This window comes from Rhagoletis pomonella, unplaced genomic scaffold (genome assembly GCF_013731165.1).
Source record: "Rhagoletis pomonella isolate Grant_MI unplaced genomic scaffold, Rhpom_1.0 Rhpom_scaffold_00006, whole genome shotgun sequence".
In the NCBI taxonomy this organism is placed as follows: domain Eukaryota; kingdom Metazoa; phylum Arthropoda; class Insecta; order Diptera; family Tephritidae; genus Rhagoletis; species Rhagoletis pomonella.
In genome coordinates this window covers 57,726,823-57,740,466 of record NW_023458560.1, presented here as the reverse complement: position 1 = coordinate 57,740,466, position 13,644 = coordinate 57,726,823, and the positions used below count along the sequence as shown (strand labels likewise).

At 39.0% G+C, this 13,644-nt stretch overlaps 2 protein-coding genes across 2 annotated transcripts; one reads left to right on the top strand and one right to left on the bottom strand.

Annotated features, from left to right (window-relative positions):
- Positions 1 to 172: 172 nt before the first annotated feature.
- LOC118741012 (transmembrane protein 87A) lies at positions 173 to 11,643 on the bottom strand. The gene is made up of 10 exons (XM_036472797.1): positions 11,485 to 11,643; positions 11,325 to 11,385; positions 11,181 to 11,263; positions 10,724 to 10,981; positions 9,627 to 9,797; positions 9,274 to 9,557; positions 8,836 to 9,045; positions 8,618 to 8,738; positions 8,397 to 8,550; positions 173 to 421 (listed from the first exon to the last, which is right to left on the bottom strand). The coding sequence occupies exons 1-10, from the start codon at positions 11,596 to 11,598 to the stop codon at positions 192 to 194; spliced, it is 1,686 nt and encodes a 561-aa protein (XP_036328690.1). The 5' UTR covers positions 11,599 to 11,643; the 3' UTR covers positions 173 to 191.
- Positions 11,644 to 12,363: 720 nt separating this feature from the next.
- LOC118741011 (39S ribosomal protein L48, mitochondrial) lies at positions 12,364 to 13,376 on the top strand. The gene is made up of 4 exons (XM_036472796.1): positions 12,364 to 12,489; positions 12,544 to 12,663; positions 12,737 to 12,870; positions 12,939 to 13,376. Exons 1-4 carry the CDS (start codon positions 12,478 to 12,480, stop codon positions 13,243 to 13,245), a joined length of 573 nt encoding a protein of 190 aa, XP_036328689.1. The 5' UTR covers positions 12,364 to 12,477; the 3' UTR covers positions 13,246 to 13,376.
- Positions 13,377 to 13,644: the final 268 nt, after the last annotated feature.

Here is a 13,644-nt window from a genome sequence, read left to right as displayed (position 1 = left end):
AGCTGCATTTATAATGCTTCTTTTATACGAATCATAATTAATATAACTAAATATATTTGAAAATATTTAAAAGCAAGGAATCACAAATTAATATTATAGTTCATTTTTTTCGTTTTTTTTTTTTGTTTGTTTCTTTCTGTGTCGTGCATTTTTGTTTTTAGTTTAATTTTTCTTTTTACTACAGTCTAATTTTATTGCATTTTCGAAACTTCGAATTTCGTATTTATGATTTCTTCGTCAGAATCCAAGACCGGCAACGCTGGATCGGCCATTGATGATGGTATATTCTCTTCGACCCAACGCAAATCATCCTCCTCGGTTGTAGTGCCGCGCTGTGAATTTGGTGGCGTTTTGGTGCCACCATTTGTATGCGAACTGCGCATTTTTACGCCATACGCATCGGCGACAAATTGATCTTCCTCTGTGGATAGGGAAAAGAAAATTTATTCGTTTCTGAAGTGAAACTTGTTTAGCGGCGGTTGGTTGGTTGGGAGTAAATTGGCAAATTCAACAGAGATTGCACACGGAAATGGTGCAACGGAAATTGCACACGGAAATGATGCAACGGAAATGTTTGGGGCTGAAACAAGTGCTTCTTGAGTGTATGCGCATGGTATTAATTTAACAAAGACTTGTTAATACAAGGTTAAAGAATAACACTTAAAAAAATACCAATACAAGAATGAAAGTAAAGGTGAGTACGTACATTGATAAATAATAGGATAAATGCAAAGGTAAAAATAGAAACAAAAACAAACTTGCGTAAAGATAAAGGCAAAAATGAATACCAAAGTAAATTTAAACACTTTACTTATATAAGGGCAAAGGTGAAGGGAAATACATATGTAGATGAAGAAAATGATAAACATAAAAGTAAAAACAAAGGTAAATATAAAAAAATTATAAGGATGGGGATACCGATAAAAGTACAGATGAAGATAGAGGAAGAAATATTAAAATAAAGGTAATTATAGAGAAAATAATATACATAGATAGAGACACAGAGACTCAATCTGGGAACTATTTTGGGATTTTAGAGATTTTCGGGATTCTGGGATCTTATCAATATAATAATCGATATTTTTATCGGTTTTATTATCGATTTATTAATGATTATTTATCAATTTTGTTAGCGATTTTTCTATCTATTTTTTATCGATTTTGTTATCGACATTTTTATCGATTTTGTTACCGATATTTTTATCGACTTTGCAACTGATATTTTTATAGATTTTCTAATCGATTTTGCTATCGAGATTTTTATCGAATTTTTCATCGATTTTGTTATCGATATTTTGTCGATTTTGTTATCGATTATTTATAGATTTTGTTGTCGATTATTTATCGATTTTGTTATCGATATTTTTATCGATTTTGTTATCGATATTTTTATCGATTTTCTAATCGATTTTAGTTATTAATTTTGTTATCGATTTTCTAATGGAGTTAGCTACCAATATTTTTATCGACATTGCTGTCGAAATTTTTATCGAATTTGTCATCGAGTTTGTTATCGATATTTTTATCGGCTTTGTTATCGATATTTTGTTGGATGTTTCAATCGATTTTGTTATCGATAGAGTATAAAGATAAAAATGAAGATAAATGAAAACAGAATAACATAAATGTTATTAGAACGAACAGGGGTAGAGGTAGGGATCTAGATAGAAAAAATACAAAAAATATGTATGTATGCATATTGGTTATGAGACAAAATAGATATGTAACGTAGCTTCACTTCTCCAGTGTGGCCCAGACGCACTTACTTTTTTTTTAGATATAAAGATTAAGACCTGCTACTAAATAAAATCATTGATTTTTTCATTGTTTTTATTGTTTTGTATATATACATATACAGAGTGCACCACTCTCCGCAGAAAAAAATTGGTACTGCTTTTCCATCGATTATATAAAATTTATTATATTTTAAGACTTCCGCCAAAATATTTTGGAAAAACATTAAGATATACGTTAGCAGGACCTATTTGAAAATACCTCCATAAATCGAGTTTTTTATAAATAAAATTAGTTTTCAAAAATATATTTTTTCTAAAAAATCACCTCAGATGATAGAAGAATTTACGCTTCAATGCGCTTAAATAGATAAGTCAAATCTTTGGAATATACATAATATCCCTTCCCACGACAGTAGGGTCTACGTAACCGAAAGGACCCAAATTTATATCTGGCTAAGGACTGTCACTCCAAAATCATTCCCCAAAAACTCTATGGGGAATTGGTATGCTGTTACAGCAACAACAAATAGAATACCACGCTGAACCGATTTGGGGCTGCTCACTGCTTAGTCAACTGCCAGCAATGAGGCCTTTTAAACTTAAGGAGGCAAACTAGAAAAATTTGATTTGGACTCGCCTTACTTGGCACTCATTTTCCTCCCGGCTTCTTCATCCTAGAATTCGAACAGACATCCAGAGAGAACGCACCGCATCCGGAGGATTGGAGGCCGCCAGGCAAAAAAAAAACTTTTCAATAAGCAATAGGTCCGTTGGGTTATGAGTTCATTCGTATGACTCAAAGCCCTTGGGGTCGATGGAATCCGGCATGTGTTGTTACAGCGGCGGCACAGTGCTAGCCTATGCCGATGATATTGCCATTACAATTATGGGAAAACATTTAGTTACCCTGACTAATCTCATATAAGGCCTACAAAATAAACGCTCGGGCTGGTGTAGCAACCGTGGCTTGCCAGTAAATTCTACAATATCCGAACTGGTATACCACCAAAAAACGGAAACACAGCTGTCCATTTCTCAGAAATATCACCAACCCTTAATAGTGCTACATTACAGAGAGCCGATTAGGTTAAATATCTGGTATTAATTCTGGATAGGAAATTAAATAGGTGACCTAACATCGATGAAGAAAAAGGTAAACGCTAAGAAAATGGGCAACGTTGAACAGCTGGCATCCATACTTGATAACTGGAGCCGTGAAGACCACAGCCACCAAAGCGCTCAACGCACTCCTAACATTTCTTTCGAGGAATCTGTAGGCAATAAAGATGGCAAGTACCAGTGCCATTAGGCTTAACGCGACTAAGAAATGGACGACCTTACTTGGTTTCCTGCAGCCGGTTACCACCACCCAACCGCAAGAAGGTAAAATATAATTAGATACAGTCAGGGAAAGAGGATCAATTGACGGATGGATCAAAACTCGGCAAAAGAGTTGGAGAGTGGGGTTTATTCGGAACAATTAGATATATCATTCATGGGGCTATCTCATAGGCCGCATCATTGGTACGGGGTGGTACGATTCCTGGTCAAGATATCTACATTTTCACTGACAGTCAGGTGACTATTAAATCTTGGGAAAATACGTCTAGCGAGCAAATCTTGGTGGTGCAGCACAATGAGTCTTAAGATGGACATAAATCACAATAGAACAACCTATGGTAGCATATCGGGCTGTAGGTTACGTATCAAGAACTGCTGTAACCACTTTGAAACTAAAACGATTTCTATTTCATTTCGGCAGAGGGTTTTTGCAGAGAAAAGATCGATAGCATATAGGAACAAGGAAAAATTATGCATCCCAGGTCTAGGTCTGGTTAGGTTACGTTCACAATTAACAGATTATCCTTTGTGTTATCACATTCTGAACGGCACCCATTACTTAATCGATTAAACACCTCGAGCCGATTATGTAATTACGTATTCGGCTAATCTCAATACAAAGTATTTCCACAATAGCCCCGCAAACTCTAGGCACTTAAGAAGGTAGTGCTGAGGTGATTCCACCTCGTCATCTTCCAGGCAACTGCGACACACGCGATCAGGTAATATGTTCGGCCTTACTGTGAATCCACTGCCTCCTTAATAGCAGCCACTTCTACCTGAAATACAAAGCAGCAGCCCGCTAGCCTTGATGCAAAGCTCTCCACAGAAGACCTATTCACCAACTCTGACGTCCAGTTTCGATCCATACGTGAATAAGTTCGCGCCTCCCCCTCTTCAGAAGTTCCGCCCCACCCAATACTCCCTTGAGGGAAAATGGGCAGAAAAGAAGCTTCTAGTAGCGATTTCGGTGGCGCAGTAATCCGTGCGATCAGGGATGAAATCGAAGTACTCCATAACTCCAGAGTGTCCAGTCCTTAAGCCGGTCAATAACTCAATTTTCCTGAATCGAATAGCTGTTCGCGCTGCGGCAGTGTTACCTGGGATGTCGGCAGGCGGTATATTCACCATTACTAGCTCTACTTCCCAAGCGTGCTATACCGAGGGCAAAAGTGTTTGAGCAGAAATACAGTATATAAATGTGGAGCAAAGCAGCCCAAAGAAAGATGTATCCAGACAGGTATCCTATGCTGGCACGTAGACGGTTCGAAAATTACCGAGAGCAGAGAAGCAAGCATCTATCGGCTCAGAACTAGGATATCGGTGGCAGTGCGAAGATACCCGAAGATATTCTTGGTGGAAGTTTACGCTAACAATCTCTGCGCAGAGCAGTAAATATCACAATGAGGGACTTACCATCTTCAGTGATGGTCACGCGGCATTTAAGGTCCGGTATCTTTCGAAATCGCACCATCTCTGACCCTCGAGCGTATAGAGAAATGTAAGTACCCTGCTAATTAAAATGACTTGATACAAGTATTATGGTTATAAGGCCACAATAGAATAGAGGGGAATGGTGAGAAGTGAATTTCGCGGCGCAGATGCTGAGGGGGATGTACGCCGCCTTGTGGGATCTCTGCTTTATTCTACCGAGCTTGGACTTAGCGTTTCGGAGATAGTTTCATCTGATATGGAAGCGTCGGGTTCAGTATATCTTGGAGAAGGCGAAAGTAGTTAACCATATCGAATGTCTACGCGCCTATAATGACGTTGCTTCAGACTCTCACCTGGTATCTGTGTGCTGATGGCGTTCAATGCTGCAGTACGGAACTTATGCTGGAAATGCATCTGTATGATTCTCCTACGTTTGTTTTTGTCCTTGTCTTATGAACGTGTGTGGGATGGTCTCAAGCAGGGTGGTATGTCTCTGATGCATTAAACAATAAGATATTTCGAGGCTAATGGCAACATTATCCAATATTCGCAACTAAGTCTCAATTTGGCATTTAACCGTCACGAAAATATTTGGCATTTACGCTAATTATAGCTAAGGAATAAAAGGGGCAGATGCATTTCCGAACAAGGCGTTCCTTGTTGAGATCCCGAATGCAGGGATCCCAAGCGAACACTGATTGCCAGCCAATGCAATTTATATCTCCACGCTTGTCATGCTGATGTCTAGCGGTTGCAGTCACCTGCATCCTAGTAGGGACACGGTTGTTGTTGTTTTAGCGACTTAATTTGCCCTGCCTAGATCGGCTTGTCACTTAGTCGTTGTCGTCAAGCTCAGCCAACGATGTGCCGAAGAAGTGTGCCACTCCGACTGGGTTGGACTAGAGGGGGAGGGGCGTTAGTTAAGTGGGATTTAGTGGCATGCGAAGAGGAATATCGAGTCGTGGGGTGACTCTCCGTTTGCCAGACATTCGGTGGGCCCTTCTGGGTTTATCCTATTCTACATATCAGATTACCTTAGATTTGTTAGAGGATGTGCACTGCGACCTAGAGCCCATCATAACACCCCGTCCAGCGCTAGTGCTTTGCTTAAGCCAAGCGGTTTGGAGGGCGGTAGAGAGCGAATATGCATAACCTCTGGCCACATCTTTCCCAAGTGTGTTAGCCTTCTTCTCGCATTCTAAGAGGCGATGCACTGCCGTTATAGCTGTCATGTCGCTATATCGAAACCAATCGTCTGCACTAGTCTCCAGGATATGCATACGGGCCCGCAACCTGTAGTGATCCATTATAATCCCTGTTATAGATCTCAGGTTAGACTTATGGATGGTGATTGGTCCCATCTTTCCAAGAAGTTCTTTCGCTTGACTTAATTCAAACGTATTATCCCATTGTGCATTTCATATTCGACGCTTTCTGCTCTTAACTCTTCACTGATGGTGTGAGGTCTCAATGCAAGGAAGGGTTCTGGTGATATGGATCGAGTGGCTGCTGCTTCTCTAGATAGTCTGTCAGCCACGCAGTAGTTGCAGTGTGTTTTTTCCCCAGGGTGTTCAGTCTCGCTACATACTGCCCTTGATTTAATCTCACATGAGGATATGGCAATGTACTGTCTTCTTGATTGTCCCTGCAGAATTATTTCCACGCTAGGACTGATGCCATAAATCTCAGCTTGAAAGATACTAGGCTTGATCCCCAAGGGGATGGAGATCTTACTGCCCTTCTATACCTTCGTCAATGCCAAAAGGTGCTATCTAAAATTGTCTCGTTTCAGGTCGCTTTGCTGCCTAGTTCGGTCCTGAATTTCGTCTCAAAGGTTGTTATCGTAGCTATGTTATCTCTATCGTGCCACACCACCTTTTAGTTAGGATAAGTGCTATTTGCACGATGTCGCAGTTTTTTCAAATTTGCCCGTTTTTGTTGTTGTAACAGCATACAAATTCCCCAAAGAGTTTTTAGAGAGTGTTGCTGGAGTGGCAGTCCTTAGCCAGATATAAATCTGGGTCGTTCCGGTTACGTAGACCCGACTGTCGTGGGAACGCTATGATTACTATATCATCCGCGTATCATTGGCACACAGTGCCATTATTGGATAGTAGCTCCCCCCCTTGTGGTCAACCTTTTACTGCCCTCAGCTGTATGATTTTGTTTCCTACAGCCGTCTCTGCCTGTCTGGTTCGTAGCATTGTTCCGACCTGGGGTTCGAATCTGCGCGGCTACGTTACTCTTCCCTAGAGCTCGATCTACTGCCTCAATGTCTAAGAACGCACAAAGTGCGACCGCACGCCTCTCAATTGCATTCCGTATAGTACTTGACAACTGGAATAGCGAAGTGTCCCTTGATCTACCCGCACGGTAGGCATATTGTTCATGGTGTAACGGGAATGAAGCTACGGTGGTAGGTCCTATGTGGTTTAATAGAATTTTCTCCATCGCCTTGAGCGTGAACAATGTTAGGCTGATCGGACGAAAAGATTTTGTCTCAGAGTAGTCTTTTTTACCTATCTTTGGTATGAGTTTGACACTGGTTCGCCTCCACGTTTGTGGGGGATATGCCAGTGCCAGACTTTTCCGCATGACATGTGTTAGGATCGGGCTTATAGCAGATCCGCTTCTTTCTGAAGTAGAATCGGCCATAGGCCATCCACTTCACGAGTCTTGTAGGGCTCGAAACGATTCTATAGCCCATCGTACGGTCGATCAGGTGAACAGACGCTTTGTTGTTCTCCAGTCCTCCGCAACGGGTCTATAAAAGTCATTGCTACCTTTTGCTACCGGAGGCGATGCTCTTGGAAAGTGGGTGGTCAGCCCTTTCTTCCTTACTTCTTGTGTAGCTGTCGTCAGATATCCTTGATCAATCAGGTAACTTGTTTTCCAACACAACAATGTGTGTGTATGTAGCGATCGGGTGTGGGCAGGCTCTTTCGTCGCTGGTTCGCACCCGCAAAGAGAACCACAAAGTTTGTGGTCTACTCCATGTGAGACCTAAGGGTCGAGCAGGTTCTTAGATGACGCCATCCGTTACAGGCGTTGCACTTAACCGAAGGGGATTTCGGATTAAATCGTGTCTGGCAGACGCAGTAGAAGTAGATTTTTGTACCGGGGTTGGGCTCAACGTCCGCCCGGGGCAGAAGGACGCGGAGAAGTCCGGCTGCAAGGCATTGCTCCATGGACGAAGAACGATTGATGAGTTTCCAATCGTCGCCAAAACAACAGCCCTAGGGAGGTGATGGTCATTTGTCGTTGTTGTAACAGCATACAAATTCCACAGAGAGCTTTTGGGGAATGGTCCTAGAGTAACAGTCATTGGCCAGATATGAGTCTATGTCGTTCTGGTTACGTGGACCCGACAGTCGTGGGAACTTTGTCCCTTTATGGTGTTCCAAATCAATCCGGTAACTTGGAATCACCCGCATTGGGAATGTAAATTTTTTTTTAATTTTTCTAATCCCTTTTTCGTTCATTTAAATAAATTTTTTGGAAACATTTTTATATTTAAGAAAACCTTAAACTTAAACGTTTTGGAGGGTTTATATTAATTTCTAGAAGCATTAGTCCTAACCTAAAACGAACAAAAGTTGTTTAGACTGCTACTTTGAATCTCTAAATGGCGAACATAAGCTAAAGTGCTAAAGACCTGAATAGTGTTCTCAAAGATTCGAGCTTTTTCATGTTAAAAGGTTGACATCCGTATGGGTATGGTGAGATAATCTCATTATTTTTGCTTTTTTGTGCGACTAACTTCACTAGTTGATCTCTTTCAATATTTTATGTTCAGTTGATAGCTAAAAGCATATTTATTTCGACTATTCTTATGAGAACAACTCCACTTCAATTAATCTAAAATGTATAACACTATTCACTTACCATCGTCATCCTCATCTTCTGGCGCATCAAGTAACGGTGTAAATGCATAACGTTGATTATTATTTGTTGGACGCCACAAAATCATAATCACCAGCAATAACACCGAGAAGAGCACATGCCAGAAGGCAGTATCTATCCAAATATTGCGCCATATCTGTAAAACGAATTCCAGAAATGCATAAATTTTCTAAGCGCTTTCTTCTAATTTCAAATGCACTCACCGGTGTACAGTTTTGTGTCTTGCGGATATGCAAGGCATACAACATAAACATCACTGATGCAATCACAGCGAATATCAGTGTGTTTGTGAAGTGTCTATACAGCGAGAGTTTAACCATATTTCTGTAAAATTTAATTTAAAAAAAATCAAAGAGAAAAATTTTACAAATTCATTTGCATGTTGAATATTGTAAATTTTTATTAGGAAACATTAGCCCACCTTCTCAAGCGCAACGTTCTGGTAGTCTGTACCAGCGAAGTGAATATCCACCAGCAGATGCCTGTGTCCAGCACAGCCAACGGTATGGCAGCCACCAGCTGCTCATCAGTTTTTGTGCTCGTCACGCGCAAATAGCTTTCAACACAGGCCAGCACAAAATAAAGCGCGCCAACACCGACAACGCGATGTAGCATTGGACCCAAGCGTGGTCTAAGAAAATAACAATATAGAGGAATATTAAGAGTTTACAAAAAGTTTATACATATGTTGTTTTTTTTTCTTAGTCTGGTCATTGCCCTCTCAAGGCACTGTACTTATGTACATAGTAGGTATGTATATGTATATTTAAACAAATGGTGCCTGCATTTTATTTACACAACTGCTTGTTGATTGTTTTTTTAACTACATAACAACTGAAGCATATGTGCAAATACTTACTTGACAATACCGAAACCCAGACTCATGATAATCACAAGCATACGAGCCAAAGTACGTTTGGCACAAGAAACAAATTCTGCTACCAATTCGGCGCCCTGCACAGGTACACCTGTGGTATTTAAGCTATAGTATTGCGCATAGAAGAACGCCTTCTCTAACATGCCGAGCAGTATGACGCCACCAATCCAAAATTGTATACGCAAGAGATCACGCCATTGCGTAAACGATACAAAGAGCCAGATAATGCCGAAAATAACATAGACCACGCACATGATACCATAGAACTGGTGATGTGGAAAGGGAGAGAAAGTAGATAAACTCTTATGCGATTTGTAATAAATGACGACGCTTACCGCCAACAATGGATGATCAATGGCTGAGAGGTAACCGCCATCGGGACCAACAATATCAACTTGCACAAGCGCGCTATAATCTGAGGAGTCAGTTGCTTTGATTGCTTCAATTTTCAATGTCAAATCGTAGATGCCATCTCGGCCAATGGTGATGATGGTTTTTGCATATGGCTAGAAGGAGAAAGAATACTTTTAATAAATATTAAATATTTTGGCTGTACCAAATAAGGAAAAGTTTGAGATTGGCATAAAACTAAAATATGTTTTTGAGTGCATTTCTTCAAAATTGTCTTCTGTTGTTTTTTTTTATAAATATTAAACACTTTTTAGGAGAAGAGTTTGAGGTTGGCATAAAAGTAAAATCGGGCCTTGAGTGCATTTTTTCCGAATTGTCTTCGGTTCTTTCACATATACATGTAAATGTAGACAATTCCGCAAACACAAAGATTTCCTCCAATTTTAAGGAGTGCAGGAAGAAGCTCAATTTTATTAACATTCAAACATTTCTATTACGATTTTTCAAGTTTTGATGCAATTTGGCATCGCGCATTTAAGCTTGTTAAGCAGAAAGAGGCTATGGTTATTAACAAACAATTAAGGGAGTAAATTCGTTTAAATACATACATGAAAAAGAAGAAGTTAGAAAAATTAAGAAAGTTCACTATGGGCCACATGACATTCAAACGCACATATAGTATGTGCATACGATTACGAGCCAACATACTAAGTAATTTTGCATTTGTCAGTCTAACAATAATTTTAACACTTCATTAAATTTAAACAAAAGGCATTTCTTATCAGCATTCTCCCTACCACTTCCTCTTACCGAATTTTTATCGCGAAGTTTATGATATGAATCACAAATTCCGCACCTAATATGTGTATAAGTACATACATTAATTTTTACGTATTTACCCCTTTCATTAAGAGTCGAATACAATGAACTATATACATATAACACAAGCCAATTTTTAGATATCACTCGCTCAAAACTAGATCTTATCAGCTACAAAAGTTTTATGTTTTCTACATACATTGTTGATAAAAACATATTAAAATAAATTGAAACTAAATTAACTCTACATATTCAAATTTACCGCTGTTGGGTGTTTGAGTGTATTCGTCTGCGTCTTGCCCGACGTCTGTGCTGCTGCCGTGCCTGATGACTTTGCAGCGTCTTCCGCTACTCCTGACGCTGCTGCAACATTTGCATCGCTTACAGGCCATGGCCTTTCGGGTAGCAAAATTGGGTGCATTGGACAAATGGAGTTTTTCGTATCCATGGCAATGAAACCGGAATCAGATTTGTTTTGCAAAAGTAATTGCTGTTCATAAGCATCGTATAGACTTTCGGGCTGTAAATATCAATAGAGGATTTTTGGTTATATCAATATCCTAAAGTAGATATATCTATATTTATATATATATACATATATATATGTACATTAGAGGATTTTTGGTTATATCAATATCCTAAAGTAGATATATATATATTTATATATATACATATATATATGTATGTATGTCCAATTCTTTTGGGTACCACATACTCACCAAGCGCTTGTCATACCAGCATTGGCGCTCAAAGAGCGTCCAAGTAACAACAACATCCAGCTGCTCATGAGTGTCGCACTCGACTATAAAGAAAAGGTTATTTATAAAAAGATTCAAGATTTTTTCTTAAAATTTGCCACTTACTATGCACTTTAATTTTGGAACTAGCTAACAGCGGCCGTTGTTCTCTTGCCACATTAGCGTTCTGTAGGTAGAAGGAAATATACAAATATTCTCATGTTGAAGTATATAACGATAACTAATGTATGATCCTGAATTTGTTTGGATATCTTTATACACCTACCGGCGTTAGGGTTTTAGTAGTTTTACCAGGATCAGATTTTGCCTGCGTCGCTGGTGCAAGCACTGATACCAACAGCACCGCCTTCAACACCAACAGCAATTTTCTCCCCAACATTGCGTTATTTATTTTCACCAGCGCTAGAGCTGCAAGTTTTCCAAACACACTGTATAGAAAGTAACAATAACTGAATATTTTCTTTTTTTAATTGCAATTTGTTCTGGTAATCAGCAAATTTTCTCGGAAAATCGACGTCAACAAGCAGACTCAGCAAATAAGATGAACACAAAACGAAAGAAACTCAAGATTCTGACAGTTCTCGATCGTACATTTGTCAATTTTCAGAAGTTTGTATGTAAGACTGCTTTTACACAGTTCAAGTATTGAATTCAATTCTGCTCGCATGTGGAGAGAGGGGTTGAGAAGAAAAGGGACGAGTACGCATGCGTCTGTACCGTCAAGTCGTTTCAACTTTCTTGCTTTGCTTTTGGCATTTTCGTTGCTTCCCATTTAAAGAACCAAAAACTTGAATTCAACAGAATTGAAACGTGTAAAAGCAAATAGAAAACACAAAAGAGAATGAGCAAGAATTGCTTTCAAGTACTTGAATCGTGTAAATCGGGTGTAAGTGCATGTAAAATTGTTGGATAGTGAGCAAAACAAAAAAGATACACCGAGAAAAATTAAGCCTCGTGGCTTAAAAGTAACCACAATTTTATGAACTTTATTTCTGTAAATATATGAAAATTTGACCTAAAAGCTCAGAAATACCTTAGTATAATACAGCTTGATGGGTTTTTCATGACTTAAATTATTTTTTCAAATATTTCTGTAATAACAAAAGACCAATCAAAAAACCCCTTTTTATATAATTTCCCCTTTTATTGAATGTAAATAAACCAACAGCTGTTTTCGGTGCAAAAAAAGTAAAAAGGGAAATATTTTTTATGACATAACCCCTAACTTCGAGAAAATTGCTAGCAAAACACGACAAAAATGTTAAGGAAGGTAAATTTTAATTTTATTTATGCAATATAGGAATTTAACATATTTACTTCATAGCTAAGTCCGCTTGTGCTGCGTCTGCTATCCAGTACTGCACCTGCCACATTGAATATAGCTACAGCCACAACCCGCCACTACAGCGATGGACGTAGTGTCTATGAGCCGGATTATTTGGAGGTGATTGCAATTATCTAACAGCACGATTCCTAACCGAAAATCTATACATTTAAAACTCGTTTTGTCTTTGCAGTCACTAAAACCCAAATTCCCACAATATTCCTGTCTTGACGTACAAATTAAAGGTTATGATTATCCAATTCTTGAAAGCTACCAGCGCTACTTGCATAGCATTGCGGAATACCTGGATATCGATGTATCCGATTGGTGTGTATGCACATATCTATCTTTTATATATAAACTTATAAATTACCAAAATGTTCACTTACTTTCAGCTACGCTTTGCCACCACAAACAACCAAAGTGCAAAGGCTGCGACCAAACTCGGCTATAGTAGATGCTGAATACAGATTGACTGTTTACGAACGTAATCTGCAAATTAACGATGTAAATGCACCTATATATCCTGTATTCTTGCGCATAGCACAAGCAGCGCTACCAGCAGGTGTGCAGCTAAGTGTCCAAGAACACTCCGAAGAATTGGAGGAGCGTCGCTATGTGCCTGATCGTGATTTGCTCGATCTGAAAGCAGAGTTGGGACGCATGCAAACTGGCAACATGGGTGGCCCAAAAAAGAAATAAAGCGATTGTCTTTTAATTGTACACAGAGGGTACAATTTGAACGTACATACTTGTGTGCATACATTTATTTCTTGCGGTTAACTTACATTATTTCAAATGAATAAAAATACAATATTCAACTTAATATTAAATGGAATGTACTATTTAAAGCTTTCACTACTGGACGGCAATGAATTTTCTTGATGGTTTTTATTTTTTTAGTTCTCAAATAGAACAGTAGAAGTCATACCTTTACTCGTCGTGCTGAAGTTAACGTACATATGTATGTATATGTAGAATTTAAATCTATATATCGCTAAACGGAAATTTATTTGCACAGCTTATATTGCAATGTTAATGTGCTAGCACCGCGGCTGCAAAGTTGAATTTTGAAACCTATGATTTCTCAAACTACGCCGA